The sequence below is a fragment of the Talpa occidentalis genome, unplaced genomic scaffold (genome assembly GCF_014898055.3).
Source record: "Talpa occidentalis isolate TD23 unplaced genomic scaffold, MPIMG_talOcc4v2.1 talOcc4.9, whole genome shotgun sequence".
In the NCBI taxonomy this organism is placed as follows: domain Eukaryota; kingdom Metazoa; phylum Chordata; class Mammalia; order Eulipotyphla; family Talpidae; genus Talpa; species Talpa occidentalis.
In genome coordinates this window covers 76,045,689-76,065,789 of record NW_023605305.1, presented here as the reverse complement: position 1 = coordinate 76,065,789, position 20,101 = coordinate 76,045,689, and the positions used below count along the sequence as shown (strand labels likewise).

The window sequence follows — 20,101 nt, the reverse complement described above, 5'->3', positions numbered from 1 at the left end:
CTGGAAGAGATGACACCATGGACACTAGAAACGGTCACAGAGTGGCTGTTAGTAGGACCAAACAGTCTTTCCAGTTCACACTAAGTGACTTGTATGTAATACTCTTGATGGATACTATTCTGATTCCTTTGTACCCCAGTCATAAGCTAAAGACTCTTACCTGCCTGCCCTTAAATATGTCTACACACATGCACGTAAATCTAACACAACTATGTAAGTCTAAAGTTTCTCTCTCCTGAGAAGGGCTTGCTGTGGTCGACCCTCCACGCTTCTTGACGCAATGCTGCTATTATTGTTAGCTGCATCCATGCAGAGGAAGCTAGAGGACAAAGTTGGGGCTGTCTCACCTGAGTGCGTGGATGCAGTAGACTACCCGGGGCATGTTCTTCTTGTCATAGATGTCTGTGGTCTCAGGGAAGAAGGTCTGGAGGAGAAACCAGCCAGTTACTACCTTGAAGATCTTAAAGCAGCACCAGATACGGAGACAGGGGGCTAAGGAATGGGCTTCCTCTCTCACCTAGAATGTGTGCTCCCTTGCGGCCTGGGTTGGTCTAGGTTATCTAGACAATTCCCAACCATTTATAGCCAGCCCAGCATAAAAGAAGGGCACTAGAGACACAGACTAATCCAAAACTCATCCACAGACACACAGCTGCAGATTAACCAAATATCAGACAAGGCAATCCAGGATAAAGGGATGTGGCCCTCATGTTCATCCTATAGACACAGTGAGCCTATGCCCCATACATCAAACTCTCACTGGAAAGGTGGCAAGTGGGAAGCTGGCTGGACCCCCAGAGGGCCCAATGAGTTATATGTTGCCAAGGACCAAGGGGCGGGGCAGGGGCAAGAACCAAGATCCCTCAGTTGTGGTGAGGGAGGTCCCTTTAAAAGCTGAGTTGCCCTGGCATGGCTTCCCAGGCCACCGAGCGACTGTAACAAGGTCTAACCTTAATACCTCTCGGTTACTTTAGATTCACAAGAAAGAACCAAATCTAGAGACCTGCATGTGTTCCAGCCCAGCTGAGGAATATGTGTTACTTTGATGTCATTTCCTTGCTTGGTAGTTCTCATCACAGTAAAGAAGACAAAGCAGAAAGAAGACATACACTTATATTTTAATTTGCACAGTTCTTTATAACTCACAAAGGAAATTTACACAGGTCATGAAAACCTACCGACATAAGGTAGACGGGACAGAGATTACTAGTCCCATTTTCCAGATAAGAAATACACTGAGAGCCTCCCCTGGTGGCGCGGCAGTTGAGCGCTGGGCCGCAAAGCTGCCCACAGTCTCTGCAGCACTGGTTCAATCCCTGGGCACTGGCGAGGGTCCCACATGGCGCGCAGACCTCTCCTGCTGCGCCTGCTGCTCCCCTCAGCAGTGTATTTCATCAGTCTGTTTTGTTCCCCGCTCTGGCTCTGGTAAATTCTCTCACCCTCCCGCGCTTCTGACTATACCCAGTGCTTGTATAAATAAATAAATAAATCTTAAAAAACAAACAAACAAAAAAAGAGATACACGGAGATTCAAAGAGTGAGAGGACATGCAGCATGTGTCAACCAGGGTCTCCCTCCTCAGGATGTGTGTGCCCTTACTTCACACTATGAATTTCTGGAGAAAAGATGGCTGGCCTAGATAAGACCCATCTCCTGCTTTACACAGGGCCTCACTTGCCTAAGGGAAATTGGGCAGAACACACTTGGGCCAAGGAGCCTTCACCATCTTTTATCCACAGGATAGTGGATGGAGACCAAGTAACCTGGTTCAAAGACACACAGCCCAAGGAACTTAGATGCTCAGAATAAGTTAGTTTAGAAGACACATGGAGATGAGAGCTAACGGGCCCCTGGGAAAGTGTCTGTGCTGGGGGTAGGTCTGGGGGGCTGGTGAAGAATAAAGAACCAATCTTGAGGGCCATTGTTACCGAAGGCAGACCAATGTGGGCTATTGCAGACAGCCAAAAGTTGATGTTGTCTGTGTGACGGAAGTGCAAGCCAGTTGCCTGAAAGAGAAGGAAAGAGAAGAGAATTTATTTTCATAGTTCTCAGGGTTCCCAATGGGCAGAGTCCAGACCACAGCTAGGAGATTCAAGAGGAGGGGGGAGCCAGAGGCCCTTACCCTATGCATTTCCCATCACCCCAGTACAGAAACCACCAGGAATGGATGACCCACCTGGACATTTGGGAAGGATGGCACGGGGATAGGATTACTATCCTAGAAAAAGAGTCGCTCACTGGGATGGAAAGGGGTGGAGGGTTGCGCTGGCTAGAATGCAAGGAAGGGGCGGAATACCTTGGCAGCATCATGAAGATGACAAAGCCCACAGCCTCCAAGTGTAGAGTGGGCGTAGAAAATTCTTGGAAACCTTACATTGGGAGCACCTTCAAGTTCACCTAGACAAGTGTCCTTTACTGCTAAGGCTAGTACACACCATCTGGCTGTGAGACACAATTGTTGTCCTTGTACAATGATTACTAGCACTTTCATTCTCCTCTCATGTTCATGAGTGTCTGGGTTTGGACAATAATTATGTGGTCATCCTACTCTTTTAAGCTTTGAGAAGGGGCATTTTAAGAGGAAGAAGGAGGAAGGTAGAGACCTCTGTTCCCCACCTGGTACCGCAGCTGCTCCACGTCATAGATCTTCTTCAAGGGAACCACAGAGGGTGCAAAACAATGGCCTAGTTTGGCCAACAGCACTCCATTCCGAAGGCTCTCCTCCAGCTCCACTGGCGAAGGAAGCTCCTCCTTCAGGCAGGCCTCCATCCAGCTGAGGGGACCAGAATACGTGGTGATCCACACTGGCAGGCCGCAGCAGTTCCTTCTAACCACAGGACCTTCTGTCCCCCCTACCTCCCCCGTCAGCAGCCTGACTTTCTCCTGCTCTCTGGCCATTGCCTGCTGTTCCCATTTCCCCCCAGCTGTCCAAACACCTGATTTGGTCAATCCCCAGCCTCCAGTCACCTAGAAAATCTTTTTTTTTTAAGATTATTTATTTATTTATTCATTCATTCATTTATTTAATTATTTATTTATGCAAGCACTGGGTACAGTCAGAAGCGCGGGAGGGGGAGAGAATTCACCAGAGCCAGAGCGGGGAGCAGAGCAGGCAGAAGGACTGAAGTACACTGCTGAGGGGAGCAGCAGGCAGCAGGAGAGGTCTGCGCGTCATGTGGGACCCTCCTCCGGTGGCAGGGGAGCAGCCGGGGATCGAACCGGCGCTGCAGAGGTGGCGGGCAGCCTCGCAACCCAGCGCTCAACCGCTGCTCCACCGGGGAGGCCCCACCTAGAAAATCTTAACTGACAGATCCTGAACCTGCTTGATCATGCCTGTGAGCTGAATCCGCTTACTTCTTTCATTCTGCATGTTTTCTGAGAACCAAGGCACAGGAAAGTCATATCTGCCTGAATGATCTATACAGCCCATAACCCAGCTTTGATGATGATGATGAAGGGAGTGGGGAACCCTCCCATGGGGAAGGAGCAGCACAAAGGGACAGAAAGGTCACAGTCCACAGAAGACCTGCTTTCCTCCCTAGCTCCCCCACTTCACCTCTCTGAGCTTCATTTATATCATCTGCAGAATGGAAATAATATGACCCGTACATCCTGCCACAGTTGCCAGGATTAAATGAGCTAATGAGGGCCTCCCTGATGGTGCAGGAGTTAAAAATAGCATCATCAAGCTATTGGTAGCCACTGCAGCATGAGTTCGATCCCTGGCCAGGGAGCAACCTACATGGCGCAGCAGACCTCTCCTGACTCGCCCGCTGCTTCCCTCAGCAGTGTATTTCTGTGCATCTGCCTGTTCTGCTCCCCACTCTGTCTCTGGTGATCCTCCCACCCCCTACACCTCTGGCCTGTACCCCAACTCTTGTAGGAAGGGCACACCACCACCAAGGAAAAGTTCTCGCAAAAAAAATGTTGAACCTGAACCTAACCAAGACTTCAGAGTCAAGATCTGTTTACAGGAAACAGATATATAGGAACAAGTTAAGTGACAAGGAGACCAACAAAGACAGAATATAGAGTTCTACAAAGCAAACGACTTGTTTCTTCAATAAGCCAATGACATAAATAACTGAAAAGGGAAAGTGAACTGTTCTAAATTAAAGATGATTAAGAGAGGGCCTCCCTGGTGGTGCAAGGGGTTAAGCATCGCCACTATAAAGCTAGCAGCCACTGTAGCACAAGTTCAATCCCCAGCCAGGGAACTAACCACATGGCACAGCAGACCTCTCCTGTCTCACCTGCTGCTCCCCTCAGCAGTGTATTTCAGTAAATCTGCCTGTTCTGTTCCCCATTCTGTCTCTGGTGAATTCTCCCGCACCCCCATACCTCTGGCCTACACCCCTGTTCTTGTATGCATAAATAAATCTTTAAAAAAAAAAAAGATGATTAAGAGACAGTACAACCAAAACTTTTTATTTACTTTTTTAAAGATTTATTTATTCATTTATACAAGCACTGGGTACAGTCAGAAGTGCGGGGGAGTGAGAGAATTCACCAGAGCCAGAGTGGGGAACAGAACAGGCAGACTCACGAAATACACTGCTGAGGGGAGCAGCGGGCGAGACAGGAGAGGTCTGCACACCATGTGGGACCCTCACCAGCTGCCGGCGCTGCAGAGGCTGCGGGCAGCTTCACAGCCCAGCGCTCAACTGCTGCGCCACCAGGGGAGGCCCTACAACCAAAACTTTTTAAGAGTCTAACTTGAAAACTTTTACCAGCTGTAAACGTTGACTTTTTTGAGAGAATCATAAAATTCTGAAAATATCCTGGGTGTTGATTTTCCAAGGATTAATGGGGTAACTTAGTTGGGCATTATAAGGCATGGTTATGTAGCAAACCTCCAGAGATTTTAGAGATATGTATAGAGTATGTAGGAGGATAAAAAGATACGATGTTGCCTTTGTTTGCAAATGCTATAACCACCTGTGTAGAAAATCTTAAAGAGGGGCCTCCCTGGTGGCACAAGGGGTGAAGACACAGATATCCGCAGCCACTGCAGCATGAGTTTCATTCCTGGCCAGGAAACCCACATGGTGCAGCAGACTTCTCCTGTCTCGCCCACTGCTCCCCTCAGCAGAGTATTTTGGTCAGACCACCTATTCTGCTCCCCACTCTGTCTCTGGTGAATCCTTTCACCCCTGCACCTCTGGCCTGTACCCCAGTTCTTGTATGCATAAATAAATAAATCTTTTTTTTAAAAAAAAGAGGTATCTAATAAACGACTGTTATTCCAAATATCTTTTAATTTATAGACATGACTGTTTATACATGCACTGGGTACAGTCAGAAGCGCGGGAGGGTGAGAGAATTGCAAAGAACTTTTAAAAGCAGCCGGGGATCGAACCGGCGCCGCAGAGGCCGCCAGCTTCGCAAAGCGCTCAAACCGGGGAGGCCCAGCAAAGAACTTTTAAAACAACAACCAACCAACTAAAAAATGGGCCGAAAGCCTTAGGACACCTCATCAAAGAAGATGAACAGATGACAGTAAGCATATGAAAACATGCACCACATCATAGGTTGTCAAGGGCCTGCAAATTAAAATAACAGCAAGACCCCACGACACATGTATTAGAAAGGCAAAAATCTGGAACACTGACAACATCAAATGTTGTGAAAATGTGGAGTAACAGAAGCTCTCATTCATTGCAAAATGTTATAGCCACTTTGAAAGGCAGTTTGGTATCTCCTCACTAAACTCACTTTTACTGTAGAATCTAGCAGTCATACTCCTTGGTATGTACCCAAAGGGGTTTAAAACTTATGTCCACACAATAACCTATAAGCAAATGTTCATAGCGACTTTATTCATGATTGTCAAGAATGTATTATAATAACTACAGTACATCCAGACCATGGAATATTATTCAGCATTAACAAGAAATGAGCTATCAAGCCATGACAAGACACACTGTAAGCTCAAATGCATATTACCAAGAGAAAGAATGCAATCTGAAAAGGCTACATACTGTGGAAAAGGCAAAACTATTGAAACAGTAGTGGGTGTGGGTATCGGGGGAAAGCTGGTGGTGGGAGGGGTATGAAAAGAGAGGGGAGGGAATGGGGCTCTTCATGGTGGTCTTGGCATTAAGTCTTAGAGCTATTACCAACAGTGCCTGCCTGAGTTGAGCCCTGGCCAGGGAGAAACCCATATGGTGCCGCAGACCTCTTCTGTCTCATCCACTGCTCCCCTCAGCAGTGTATTTCAGTAAATCTGCCTGTTCTGCTCCCTACTCTTGTCTCTGGTGAATCCTCCCACCCACCCCCACCCCCTAGCTTGTCTGTGAAAAAATAAATAAAATCTTAAAAAAAAAAAAAAAAGAAGAAGAGGTACAGGGATTTTTAGGGTGGTGAAATTCTATGATACTATAATAATGGATACATTTGTCCAAACCCACAGATTACACAACACCAAGAATGAACCCTAAGGTCAACCATGGACTTGAGGTAATTATATATGTCAAAGGCTCATCAATTATAATAAATGTACCACTTTTATGGGGGGGGGTGTTGATGATAGGAGAAATTACACATAGGTAGGGATAGGGGTTATATAGGAAATCTCTGCATCTTCCTCTTAATTTTACTATGAACCTAAGACACTCTAAAAAAGTAAAGGGTTTTTTTTAAAGGTGTTATTTCAACTCTTGCTTTTCCTTTTTTTTTTTTTAAGGATTTATATTTATTTATTTATGCAAACAAGAACTGGGGTATAGGCCAGAGATGCAAGGGTGAGAGGATTCACCGCTGGCAGAGTAGGGGAATAGAACAGGCAGATCTACTGAAACACACTGCTGAGGGGAGCAGCGGGCAAGACAGAAGAGGTCTGCTGCGCCATGTGGGTTATTAGCTCCCTGGGGGGGGTATCAACTCAGGCTGCAGTGACTGGTGATAGCTTCATAGCGCTGAGACTCTAATCCCTGCACCACCTAAGAGGCCCTCAACTCTCCCTTTTCACAGAATGGACTCTAGCCCTTTTGCATTTGCTTTGGGCAGCTGGCGCTGTGGGGTGGGGAGCAGGGTGGGAAAGGGAGACTGGAAGAGGCAGTCCCTTTACTCACCGCTTGGCTTCCTCTAGCCGGCACAGGTACTGGTAGGCTACATTCTGCCGCCTCTGCTCATCCATCTCCTCAGCTGTGAGGCGTTCATCTGGGAATGCAAGGGGATAAGGTCAGTGAAGGGAGCATAGATGAGAGTCTTAGCCTTAAAACTTAACAGACTTTCTTAGGCAACTGCTCAGAGACTTGAAGCATCTCTCACATTCCTGTCCCCCTCTTCCCAGGTGACACCTAGCTCCAATCTTCTGCTCCCACCCAGTAAAGCTATCTGAGTCTGTATCCTATAATACAGAGATTATTACTGGAGGAGAAAAACATATAACTAAAAAGTGTAATTTCATGTGGTAAGTGTGATGGTAGCTCATGAACAGTCAATGAAAGTGGCAGAGGAAGCAAAGAATTCTACCTATGAGAAAAATCTTAAAGAACAATCAGGTGAAAAGGAGTAAAGACAGTTCAACAGAGGGAACCATGTGGAAAATGCCCCTCACTTGGGATTAAGTGAAAGGACAAAGAATTTCAAAAGATCACAAAGGTATCACTTTCCTTTTTGGCACAGATCACTTGAGTAGGAAAATAATTTTCCAGGCCAAATAAAATGCAGACAATACTCTCACCTCCAAATAGTAGGGAATCCCTTAAATGAGACAGCACTCATATTCTGCCTTAGCCACAGCTCCCTTTACCCTTTTCCCTCAACCTCTCCCCTATTTCTCTAGACTACTTAGGAAAGAGAATACAAAATCAGACAGATGAGAGAAGGCTACACACATACACCAAGGACTTGAAAAGAGGCAGAGCTCAGTAAATCTGTCTTTGGCTCAGCATTTAAAGGCATTCCCACTCTATCTTATTTCCTTATATTGCATACACTGCAATATGATTGGGGGAGGGGTAGGTCTTATTTGAAGTGGCAGTTAAGCAAGTTACACACACACACACACACACACACACACACACACACCCCTTCATGCTCAGATTTGAACACACTGGCCAATCACAGGAAACCATCAGTCCCTCCAAGGGTGTGTACAAGAAACAAGCGTTGGTTGCTAAGCATGGAAAATAAACCAGTAAGTGAATGATATCACTTCAGAGTTATGAATCCAGGACTGTGAGAGATGGGCAGGACCTTGTACATGCACACAAATTATTTAAAAAAAAATAAGTCGTTCTGCCCTCCTTATGTCTGGAACCAGCTTTCCTTCAACAGATGAGTGTAGTTAGACTTTGCTTTTTGAGCCCTAAGAAAGGTAAGTGGAAGGAGATTTTGCCTTTCATTCAGAAGATCGGATGGAAACGTCTCAGCCATCCTATTCTTTCAACCCTAGTCTCTCTAAAACAGTGTTTTAGAGAGTGTAATGCAAGAACTACCTCCATCACAATTAACTGGGGCGAGGGAAGAAGCACAGCAGTGTGGATTACAAATGCAGTTTATGGGTCCCAATCCAGAACCACCAGAGCTGAAGCTCTGTGATAGAATTCAGGAATCTGCATTTTAAACTAATTTCCCACATAACTCTGACACCCTAAAGCTTGAGAGCCATTGTCTCAAAACGGCATTTTAAAAACAAAACAAAACAAACAAACAAACAAAAAAAACCCCAACAAACCACACAAGGAGTTCCCCAGGTCTCTTTCTGTGCCCTGTCCCCTGGTGGCGCTCGGCAAAACGGTAGCCATCAGTATACTGCTGAGCCTTAAGGAACATGCGGCCCTGGAGCCCAAGAATTTGGGTACAAGGACAAACTCTTTGTAAGCTCTGAAGTGCGGCAGTAAGTCGGGGCATTTCTCAGCCCCGATTCCGCCCGCTGGAGTACAGACTGAGTCTCCCTCCCAAAGAAACACAGTCCCGCGGGCCCTTGCCAGGCAAGCCCCGCGCCCGGTCTTCGCTACGACCTCTCCCAGGACCACTCCCGATCAGCAGCACCATTGATGAACCCTCCTGGTCCCTTCTGGCACTCACAGACCGCACGGCTGGGGCCCATTCCTCTCCCCTCCATGTTCCTCCTTCTTCCAGGTTTGAATCTCCCGCCGCTGGGCCACCGCCCCTCACCGGCGCCACAGTGCGGCAGGACACTTCCGGTGTGTGCCGCAGGGGCCTCTGGGATTTGTAGTTTCTTGCGTCGGAGGCGCCCAGCCAGGTGGGGAGACACAAAAAGACCATAGCCCCCAGAGTCAGGGAAGGGCGCTCCCTTTCTGGAGGTACCCTGGGCTCTTTTTCCTCCTTCCCTTCTAGACCTTATTTTAAGTACCATATACCCTTGCCCTTGCCTTGCCCTGGTCATTACCCCTGGTGTTCCCAGGAACCCTTCTCTACCGTCTATAGTATTCTTGGGTTTGGCTAACTTGAAGACCTACTTGGCGCTGTGCACTTAACTAGGCGGTGTAGGGTGCAGAGATAAATAAGTACAGTCAATTCCCTGAAGAAGATTGCTGGGTCTGGAAAAAGCGATAGACATATATAGTCAAAGGTCTATGATATACAGACAATCCTCCTTAGACGGAGGAGGTAATTTCTGTAATTAGGAGCTATGAAGGACATACAGGAAGACTTCCTAGTTGAGGTGACAGTTGATCTGGGTTAAAAAGTGAACAGGATTTGTGCCTCCCTGGTGGCGTAGGGCTTAGGTTTCAGTGCTATCGGGCTATTGCCAGCCACAGCAGCCTGATTTCGTTCCATCTCGGCCAGGGAGCTAACCCATGTAAAGCGCAGCAGACCTCCCTTGTCTTGCCTGCTGCTCCCCTCAGCGATGTATTTCAGTAGATCCGGCTGTTCTGCTCCCCACTTCGTCTCTGATGAATCCTCTCATCGCCTCCCCGCCATCATCACGCCTCCCCCCCTCCCACCTCTGGTCTCCCACCTCTTGTATGCATAAATAAATAAAAATAAATCTTAAAAAAAAAAGTGAACAGAATTCATTAGATTGAAGGAGAGAGGAGTCCCAGTCAAGCAGCCTGTTCAAGAAAGGAGGTGAGTTTGGGAAATTTATTTGATTTTATATATTTTTTACATCATTTTTCATTTTTGTGCAATGTATGCATTTTCATCTGGGTTATCATCCCTGTAAAATTCCTACCACCCTTGTTTTGATCCTACTCCCTTCTCCCCACTGTAGTGTGTCTCTGGTTTATAGTTGCTTGTTGATTTTGATTTTCACTTTTTTTAATTATAATTAGCCTTTTTCCTGGTCCCTTATTTAGGTTTTCTAAATTCCTGCTATGAGTGAGACCATCCGGTATTTTTCTTTTTCTTTCTGACTTATTTCAGATCCTTCCCGCTCCATCCATGTTGCTGCAAATGGCATTAGTTTATCTTTTTTGATTGCTGAGTAATATTCTATTGTGTATATGTACCACATCTTCTGGATCCAGTCATCTATTTTTGGGCATTTGGGTTGTTTCCATAGCTTAGCTATTGTAAATAGTACTGCAATAAACATAGGGGTGCAGGTGCCCTTTTGAATTAATGTTTCCGTGTCCTTTGGGTAAATACCTAGGAGTGGAATTGCAGGATCATATGGAAGCTCCATTTTTAGCAGATTGAGAAAACTCCACACGGTTTTCCATAGTGGTTGGACCAGTTTGCACTCCCACCAGCAGTGCAGGAGAGTTCCTTTTTCTCCGCATCCCCATCAACATTTGTTGTTGCTAATTTTTTTAATATGTGCCATTCTCACTGGTGTAAGATGGTATCTTATTGTAGTTTTGAGTTGCATTTCAGTTTGTGAAATTTAAATCTGTTTGGTTTTATAGGAGAACAAAGCTCAACCAGGGTGTAGGGTCAGGAATGGACCAGTGCAGATTTTCTATGATCCAGCAGACCGGGTAAAGGAGGAGTCAGAGTCCTCAGTAGTTTTTGCAGGTTTTTTATTAGGGTTCACGAGGCATACGGCAAGCAGGGGTGCTGGCCAGCCTCCCGGCCCCCCAGCAAGTCTTCACTCTATCTGGGCTCTCTGGCCTTCTCTCAGCTTCTGTTTCTCTCTCGACTTCTCTTTTGGCTTCTGCTGCTGCTGGCGTCCCTGTGACGCCGCCCTTAAAAAAGCACAGTCTTAGCCCAGGTGAATCCCATCTACCTATGCCCACACCCTACTCCAGGTGTCCACCATCAGGCATGCATTCAGGACTGCAAGGATCCATCATCTATCCTGATGGCGGGAGGGAAGAAAAGCCTGACATTTTTCCTTACCCTACAGAGAGGCACAGGACTAGATCCTGCAGGTGCTGGGATGTGGTCTGGGGAGCAGCCATGAGCCAAACAAAGAACACTTTAGACATAGGTCAGAACCAGATTTATAATTCAAAACGATTTCTTTTGCAGCAGGGGCTTGGAGGGGGTGAAATGAGGGACAGAGACCAGTTGGAAATTTATTGCAGAAAATTTATAGCACAGGTGAGAAATAAAAGGGTCTGAATTAATAAAAATAATTACAATGACTATGTTGAAAAAATGTTGGATATCTACTGATAGCCCCTGCCTGGGATTTCCCCTTTTGCCTTTTCCCTCATTCCCTACTGAAGCCTCTAGGCAGCCTTGGCTCATGGCCTCAGGGGAAAAGTTTGAAGGGCTGGAAACAAAATATCCAGAACTTCAGAGGGACAGAGGAGGCCTGGAACTGAGACAAAACTTTGGAAAAAGAGGGATTTGAAGAAAGTAGGTGTTGTGAGACCAGAAGGCAAAGGAGTCCCCTTTGCCCCCCATCAGGGTGGGGAAGTAGAGAGAATCAGTCGTGAGAAAGAATAGTTGTGTAATGAGCCAAGCATAGATGTTCTTAGTCATGCAGAAATTCCCCCAACCCACTCAGAAAAGAAGTACCTGGATGAGTTACCCCCTCTTCTGCTTGGGAGATGGGCCCCTGGGCCTGAAAAGGCCAGATAGATGAGGAGAAAGGGGGTGTGTCAGTGGCTAGTAAATAGGTGGCCAAGGATCAGATGGGCCTCTCCTCTCAAGTCTTAGCATCCCACACATCCCCCCAATTTGGACTTCATCCTGGGAGAAAAGAGAGGTAAACCAAACTGACTTATGTTGTTTCTACCATCTCAGTAGAATAGGACCTTGAGACAAGAGATATATTTCTGGAATTCTAAAATTATAGACCAACACATGAATCCAGTGTTTACTATATGTTGGCACTCTATTCAACATTCATAAAGGCCATCTTTTATTTTTTTAAAGATTTATTTATTTATGCATACAAGAACTGGGGTACAGGCCAGAGGAGTGGCGGGAGGGGTGAGAGAGGATTCACCAGAGACAGAATGGGGAACAGAACAGGCAGATTGACTGAAATACACTGCTGAGGGGAGCAGCAGGCAAGTCAGGAGAGGTCTACTGCGCCATGTGGGTAACTCCCTGGTCGGGGATCGAACTCATGCTGCAGTGGCTGCAGATAGCTTCATAGGTTGCATTTTAACCCCTTGCGCCACCAGGGAGGAAAGGCCATCTTTTTAATCTTCGTAGTACAGATGTGGATACTGAGGCTTAAAAATATTACACAAGATTCAAACTCAGTCCAATTCCAACCTTGAGTTCTTAATCACCTTATATTATCCCAGCTCCAAGGCCATGGCCATGAGTTTGCTGAAGAGAGGGCACAATGGAGAGAGGCTTCAGAAGTAGAAACTTTGAGTGCTAGGAGAGAGCAGGAGAATCATGTCCCCCAGGTTTCTAGCTTAGAGCCTGATTTACCAAATAACAGTGAGAAAACAGGATGGGTAGATGCGAGAAAGTAGGAATTTTGCTTGCACAAGCTAAATCTAGAGATATGCATTTAGAAATGATCAACTTACTGAGGATGGTGAAATCAGAGGAGTGGATGAAATGTTCATGGAAGTATGTAAAATAAAAGGATAGGGTGTTGGGGAACACTAACATTTAAGAAGTGGACAGAGGCTCCATCAAAGGAGACAGAGCAGTAAACTGTCAAACAGAAGAAAGAAGAAAGAGAGCCAGGACACACTGCATCACAGAAACTACATGAGGAGAGAGTTGCAAGGCTATGTCAGAAAAAGCAGGGAATCAAACAAGAAAGTGATTCCCCAAAATGATCACTAGATCATCCAGAGGTCATTGGAACCTGGGTGAAAGCAGTTGCAGTCCCTGGCCCCTCCCCATCTCACCTTCCCCACTAAGGGGAGTCCTGAGTGAACACAGACTGAGTTGGATACTTGGCCTGGGCCAGGCTGTGGTGGCATCCTGAAGCCCCAGCCCATGGGCAGAAGCTATGGGCAGCTAGGGATCCTGCTCCGGGCATGGGCACTATCTGTGGCACAAGCACCAGGCCTGCACACAGCAGACAATCAGCATAGGCTGTGGGCAAATAGAGGTGAGCCCAGCTATTTCCTTCTAATTTTGGTTCTGGCAGAGCAGAGTCCTCTCTACTTAAAAGAGCCTTTCCCCCAAGTAAATGAGGACATTTGGTTTCTGATGTGGGCCCCCTTTGGTGAGTTAGGTCAGTAGGTGCCTGTGGTCCTGAGGCCTGCTGTCCTCTCATTAAGCAGGACTTGAGATTGAAGATCATTGTAGCTGGGAAAAGGAATCTGGAGGTAGGGAGGCTCTTCTGATCTCGAGGTCTCTCCTGATCATCAACCTTTTACCTGTTTGCAAATGTGAAAATATCCCAAAGAAGCACAGTGTGAAAGGGAGAGAGAGAGAGACAGAGAGACAGAGAGAGATACAGAGAGACACAGAGAGAGAGAGATTTTGTGTATTTGAAAGGCTGCACTTCTGGGACAACCCAAACCTCATTAAAGCTTGCAATCACGGTGTAGTGAAAGGGACCCTAGGCTAGTGAGACCAGAATCAGAAAACCTGAGGGTCTAATCCCAGCTGCAGGACTATGTGGCTTTAGGCAACTTATACAAGCTGAGTCTGATCCTCTTCTTGGTGAAACAAGGGTATGAAATAGATGATCTTTGTGGTTGGCACAAGCCTGTGACACTTTGATTCATTGCTTTAAGTGTGGGACTTGAGGGATGTGTCCACAGGGATAGGGAGTGATAGGGCAGGAACTGCAATAGAATCCAAATGTCTGTGCCAAAGCATCATCAGGGTTCAGCACTGAGAGAGGACACCTGAACTGTCTATCAAAGAATTCCCTAGGAATGAAGGGCGGTACTTAGTTGTCTGGTAACCCCAGGGACTCTGAGCAAAGAGCTAGGGGAGGTAACCCAAGCCAGAGGGGCCATTCTAGAAAGCCAGCTTCTGAGGAGACCGAAGGAGGTAAGGCTTCCTGTGGCTGGGGCTCCAAGTCCGGGGTGTGGGAGCCAGGAACCCATGGATGAGGACCTTAGAGAGAAGAATTCCTGGGTTTTCTTGGGAGCAGTGGGACTTTCTTTAAAAAGAGAATGTATCACCTCTGCCTGCCTCTCCTAAAAAAGGAAGAAAAAAAAAAAGGAAGGAGAAAATGGCGGGGTGGGGGGGTGGCTGAGAGCTCAGTGACTGGGTCTTTTCCACTCCTTTTCCCTTCTCCTGGGAGGAGTGTCCATGAAAAGGCTTTGCTTCTCAAGGGTGAGATACTAACGGGAAACACATGAGGATGTGAGAAATGTACTTGGGTTTATGAGGATCCTGAAGACCAGAGCAGGATGTTGGGGGACTGGCACCAACTAGCAGACAGAATACCATGGAGACAGGGTGGAAAGAGGTTTCTCCTTAAGACGGGGAGTGGGCAATCAGTGGAGAAACAGAACCTGCACTGTAGAAGCTGGCTCCTTGCCAATTTGTCCACATTTCCACCTTTGTGCCTCCCCCCCCCGCCCACCCCCCAGATTTGTGTGACTCCCGGGTCCACAGCAGGAGCTCCCCAGTATTTGTTAACCTGACTTGATCTACATCTTGAGATGAGATCCTGGGTGAAGGGCTGCGGGGAGGCACACTGATGTGTGAACAGACGGTGCTGCAGCAGAGGCCCTATGCGCGCTGTTGATGTTGATGCAGCCACTCATTTATTCACTCAACTATCTTCTTTTATTATAGTAAAATGTATATAGCATGAACTGTACTGCTTAACTCATTCTTAAGCATACAGTTCAGCAGAACATCACCACCATCCATCCACAGAACTTTTTCATCTCCTTGATAAACATTTATTGAGAAACTATGTGCCTGACCCTTGTTCCAAAGGGTAGGGAAAGGCGCAAGTGACACTGTGTGACAAAGGCCATGTCACTGTGTGACATCAGCATAAGTGCAGTAGGGGTGGAGAAGAAGGACCCAGTTGGTGGAGCAGAGGGAGGCTTTCTGAAGGAAGCCGTGACTTGAACCTTGTCTTGAAGGGGTCTAAGAATTAGGACATTAGGGTGAGTGTTAATGTGGTGCCCAATGGGACGAGTGCAGTAAAGTGAGATGGCAGAGAAATCCTTGACACCTCAAAAGTCACACTGGGCCAGGGTAGAGCTGAAGTGCACTCGAGGGGTCTGTCTTCAGAGAAAGCCCAGAGTGACACATAGATCCCTCTGCTCCCCATTATCAGACATGCTCCCCATGTCTTTCCCCAACTCTGAAGATATATCCCAAGAGCCTGAGCCCGAGTCCTCAAGTTCCAAGAAGAAAAAGAAGAAAAGAAAGTGGCCACAGCAAGAGGCCAACATCCAAGCCCTCACCAGAGCTGGCCATGGGGCCCTACTGGCCGGCAGGAACCATGAAGCTGTGACCAGCTTCCAGAAGGCTTTCCTCCTGGCCACCGAGGCCCCACAAACCAGGGACACCCCCGTTCTCCGGGCCTGTGCCTTCAACCTGGGAGCTGCCTACGTGGAGACTGGGGACCCAGCCAGAGGCCTTGAGCTGCTCCTGCGAGCCCAACCTGAAGAAAAGGCACAGGGCAGGAGTCATGGTGACCAGTGTTTCAATGTGGCTTTGGCCTACCAAGCCCTGGGGGACCTGCCTCAAGCTTTGGCCTGGTACCACAGGGCTCTGGGCCACTACCAGCCACTAGGTGACCAGGGGCAGGCCCAGGCAAAAATGGGAGCCTGCTACCAGGCTCTGGGACAGCCTGAGCTAGCTGCCCATTGTTTGAAGGAAGCGAGCCAGGCCTATGCCCAAGCAGGGCAGCCCCGAGCTGCAGCCCTGGCCCTGGGGGCTGTGGCAGGGTGTATGCTAAAGAGCGGGCAGCATGAGGTACACAAAGTGGTGCAGGTGCTGGAGGAGAGTTGGAGGCTTGCCGAGAGGAGCACTGAGCAGGGACTGCTAGGTGAGACCTTGGGGAAAGGAGGTGGGGAATCTGGGGGAGACTCAGACCTGGTAATACTTTGAGAGGTGGGATAGAAGCAGAAGCATTTCTGAGGCTGGGAGAGGGGTTGGGGGCCCTCGCAGAGGGGGACAGGTGCACTGGTACAGCCTCAGTTGCTTCTGACCTGGCCTACCAGTGACCGTGGTATGCCCTCTAGGGCAACTCTATAATGACCTAGGCCTGGGCTACTCCCAGCTCCAGCTGTTCCCGCTAGCAGCAGAGGCCTTCCTGCAGGCCTTGCCCCTGTGCCAGGGACCAGGAGAAGAGGCCACCGTGCTAAGCAACCTTGGGATGGCTCACAACGCCCTCGGCAACTATCAGGAGGCCCGTGAGCTTCACCAGAAAGCTGCTGATCTGCATGGTGGGTACCAGGGCTGGGGAATGGGACTGTAACCAAGGGATTTGGAGGGGTTTCCAGCTGGGGCCCCAAGGATAAAAAATGAAGGAATCTTTAGGGCTAGTTCTGGGGCTGGGAAGTCCAGAACTAGGGTGATGAGGAGGTGGGCAAGACCAACAGGGGTATGTGGGCCCAGAGGCTGCATCCTGGAGTTGGGAAGGCAGCAGTAGGCAGAGGGAGGAGCACTGCCTGGAAGAGAAGGCGAGAAGGGAGCACAGTGGTTCTTCTGATCATGATTATGAATCATTCTCACTTTCTGAGACTTGGTGTGCACATGTATAAATGTGGAGTTATTAATATTAATATGCCTTGCTTGCCTCCTAGGCTGTTGCATAGTTCAAACTAGCCAGGGGGAGCCATTCAGGCCAAACTAAGGAATGAGCAAGGTTTGGGCCTCTGCACCGCATTGGGACTCAGGAACACTCCCTCCTTTGTTGGGGGGTGAGGGTCCTGATGCCCGAGCAGCCAAGTTCCCTCTTAGGATGGAGTTGGTCCTTCATCAGGCGCTGTGGGGCAGCGGTGGGAGCAGGGTCGGAGCTTTGGCAGCCTGGCATTTGCACTGAGTCAGCTCGGGGACCACAAAACTGCCAGAGACAACTTTCTGCACGCTCTGCAGGCTGCCCAGGATGCTGGTGAGACTGAGGGCTTAGCAGGTGACTTGGGGGTGGGGAACTCAAAATTGAGGGAACTTGGGGTAGGAGGGGTGACAGATGGGGGGGTCTTGGGGTGGGGATAACTCCAGAGGGAAGGGTCAGTTTTGTGGCATGCCATGAGAGGACTACTTAGCCTCTTCCCCAGGGGACACGAAGGGGCAGTGGCAGGCCTGTGAGGGACTGGGAGCTGCGGCAGCCAGTCTGGGACAGCACCATCAGGCCTTGCAGTACTATAAGGAAGCACTGGCCCGGTGCCAGGTAAGACTCTCCACTTGGGAATCTAACTACCCTGCTATCCCTCTGTCTGCTATCCAGCTTTCCCTTCTCTGGCTGACATTCCTGCCTGGACTCCTTATCTTCACCCCACCACCATCCACTCATCAAACATGCATTGGGCACATTGTGTGCTGGGTCCTAGGACATCAGTGTGAGGAATGCAGTCTCTACCCACGATTATGGGCAGGTGGTGGCAGGACCTTGGCAAAGACACGGGAATGGGGCAGAAGAGACAGGAGACAAAGTCCCCATCTCTCCTCCCTATCCTGTTGCTTTCTTCCCCAATCCCTAGTGGATTGCCCCATCACCCCTTTATCTACCCTCTCCCCAGAAGGAGCCAGATCCTGTGCGAGAGCGGCTGGTGGCCAAGCTAGTGGATGCCATACGGATCCACTTAGCCCAGGGTGGGCTGGTCCCAACACACACCCTGGTAAGATGACACTTGAGATGAGGAGCTGGGGGTAGGGAGATGTGGCCCAGGGCAGGGGTGGGTGGTAAGCAGAGCTGATGTCCTCAGGGATGCTGTGCTTGACTGCTCATGTGTTCATATCCCCAGGGCCTGCATATGGGATATATATCGTTTGCCACCTGGGGGTGGGCGGGGGATAGTGGCATGTCTCCAACCCTAGGGCGGTACCAGTGTTTTGGCTGAGTGGTTTCAGCCCAGAGGGTGAAGATCAAAGGTTGCAATCAAGGATCTTGAGCCAAACCCAGGAACAATCACCTACTTGGCCGCAGTTCCTGAAAGGGCCACAGGATGGAGATAGTGCTCCAAGGAAACTCCTCTCTCTGAGCCTCATTTCCAGATTGGGTGTTGAGGGAGGGACATTGTTCTGTGGGTCTCCACCATGCCTCTTCTCCACTTCCGCTTCACTCTGACTTTACCTCCTGGCCTCTCTCAACAGGTTGATGTCTTTCCAACTGCCTTTTCCCTCTGAGATGCCCTCAGAAAACTTCCCACCCCAGGAATTGAAATTATAGGTTAATATTTATTATCTGTATTTAATAAGTTTTATATCCTATCTTATTTTAAAGATCAGGACACTGTATTTATCATTTTCAAGCAACATTAAGATAGCCTGGTACAGGCAGAGGAATGGATTGGTGATCAAAAGACCTGGGTTCCATCCAAAGTCAGCCACCTACTTTTTGTGACTTTGCCCCTGAGGCCCCAGACAGGATGGGGTGATGATTAGGCTCTGGCTCATCTGACAGTGAATGAGCCTGAATTCTAACTTGATAGTTACTAGTGGGAACCTTAACAGAATAAAGGGCCTCAGGCAAGACTTTCATCGCAGACACAGGGCACACCTGGGTTTGTGTCTAGAACGTTTCTCTGGAGTTGTGTGTCTGCAGGGAACATACACTCATGCATACACCCACAACTAGGACAGCTTTTTTTTACTCTCAAACTGGTTCCCTTTACTTTGTCATTCCCAGGCCTCAACTCCAGGGAGGCCCAGGCTCCAGGTGGGGCCTGCCCAACAGATACCCCAGCTGGGGCGGGACAGGGCGCAACAGAGGTGTGGCACAGGTGAGGGGCAGGGGTAAAGTTTGGGGGATGGCTGTGACCTCTGGAGGATGTTGAGAGGTGTCTCAGCTACAATGGGACCTTGTAGAGGACCTGGGGAGGAGGGGACTTGGCTGGGGTGCTGCTCTGTCCTGTTCCCTGCCTTTATGGATCTTCAAGTGGATTGGAAATGAAGAATTAGAGGAGAAAGGAAGATGGACCAACAGATGTTCCCATATTTGGCCCCAAGAGAGAGCCACTGTAGGCTGTCCCTGGCTGTGCAACTCCTAGGAAATGGGAATGCTCTCCCCAGCCCTCTGGTTATACCCATGCCTGGACTCTCCTCCCTCCATGAGACTTCCCCCTCCCTGTCTGTCTTACTGACAGTTTCCCAATTCCCACCCCCTCTGCTCCCATGTCTGCTCATCTCTTAAGACCCTAGTCCATTTTCCCTGAACCTTTTCTGGAATGGTTTCTTTGTCCCTGCTTTCAAGGCCTTCCTAGCTTCTGAAACTTTGCATGTTGGAGCCTACAGGTTGAAAGCCTACTGCTTGCTGGTACCAGGTATGGGTGCTTTTCCCACCCTAGCGCTCTGTTCACCAGTCTCTCTCCCCAAGGCTTCCAATCCTGGGAGCACAGTTCCTTGCTATTTGTTGACTTGGATTCACTAATGTCTTCTTTTCAGTATGTCTTTTTCCTGGCAAGGTGGGTCCCTCCCATGTCTAGCCTCTAAGCGACTCAGGTTTGCCGAGTACCGTCCCCTGTGGGCATAGCCCTTGGTGCAACCCCATGTACAATAACCAGTGCGTCCCCTGACAACTCCCTCCTTGTTCTTCCAGAGCTTCCTCTTTTCCACCATGCTGGCTCTCAGTGCAGAGAGGCCTGTGGTAAACGTCTGCCCCTCTCCATCCAGGTCCAGGGCCCAGGACCCATCTTCCATTTGGAGGCCAAGCCCCCTCTATAAT

At 48.6% G+C, this 20,101-nt stretch overlaps 2 protein-coding genes across 4 annotated transcripts in view; one reads left to right on the top strand and one right to left on the bottom strand.

Annotated features, from left to right (window-relative positions):
- The window catches only part of IQGAP3 (IQ motif containing GTPase activating protein 3), a 39,230-nt gene extending 30,105 nt beyond the window's left edge, over positions 1-9,125 (bottom strand). For all 3 annotated transcript variants that reach the window (XM_037498521.2, XM_037498522.2, XM_037498523.2), the window contains exons 1-5: positions 9,037-9,125; positions 7,074-7,161; positions 2,617-2,773; positions 1,929-2,006; positions 348-424 (exon numbers count right to left, since the gene is read on the bottom strand). In XM_037498521.2, the coding sequence (XP_037354418.1) occupies positions 348-424; positions 1,929-2,006; positions 2,617-2,773; positions 7,074-7,161; positions 9,037-9,073 (437 nt within the window). In that variant the 5' untranslated portion in view covers positions 9,074-9,125. The remainder of the gene's footprint in view (positions 1-347; positions 425-1,928; positions 2,007-2,616; positions 2,774-7,073; positions 7,162-9,036) is intronic.
- Positions 9,126-15,551: 6,426 nt separating this feature from the next.
- TTC24 (tetratricopeptide repeat domain 24) lies at positions 15,552-19,177 on the top strand. The gene is made up of 6 exons (XM_054691547.1): positions 15,552-16,261; positions 16,458-16,661; positions 17,201-17,329; positions 17,496-17,608; positions 17,958-18,056; positions 19,067-19,177. Exons 1-6 carry the CDS (start codon positions 15,556-15,558, stop codon positions 19,175-19,177), a joined length of 1,362 nt encoding a protein of 453 aa, XP_054547522.1. The 5' UTR covers positions 15,552-15,555.
- Positions 19,178-20,101: the final 924 nt, after the last annotated feature.

Excerpts from the sequence above, each read along its gene's own strand:
- TTC24 (XM_054691547.1), top strand. The coding sequence starts at position 15,556 with ATGTCTTTCCCCAACTCTGAAGATATATCCCAAGAGCCTGAGCCCGAG. Across the intron at positions 16,262-16,457 it reads CACTGAGCAGGGACTGCTAG|GGCAACTCTATAATGACCTA; the intron begins GTGAGACCTTGG and ends TATGCCCTCTAG. Across the intron at positions 17,330-17,495 it reads GCAGGCTGCCCAGGATGCTG|GGGACACGAAGGGGCAGTGG; the intron begins GTGAGACTGAGG and ends CCTCTTCCCCAG.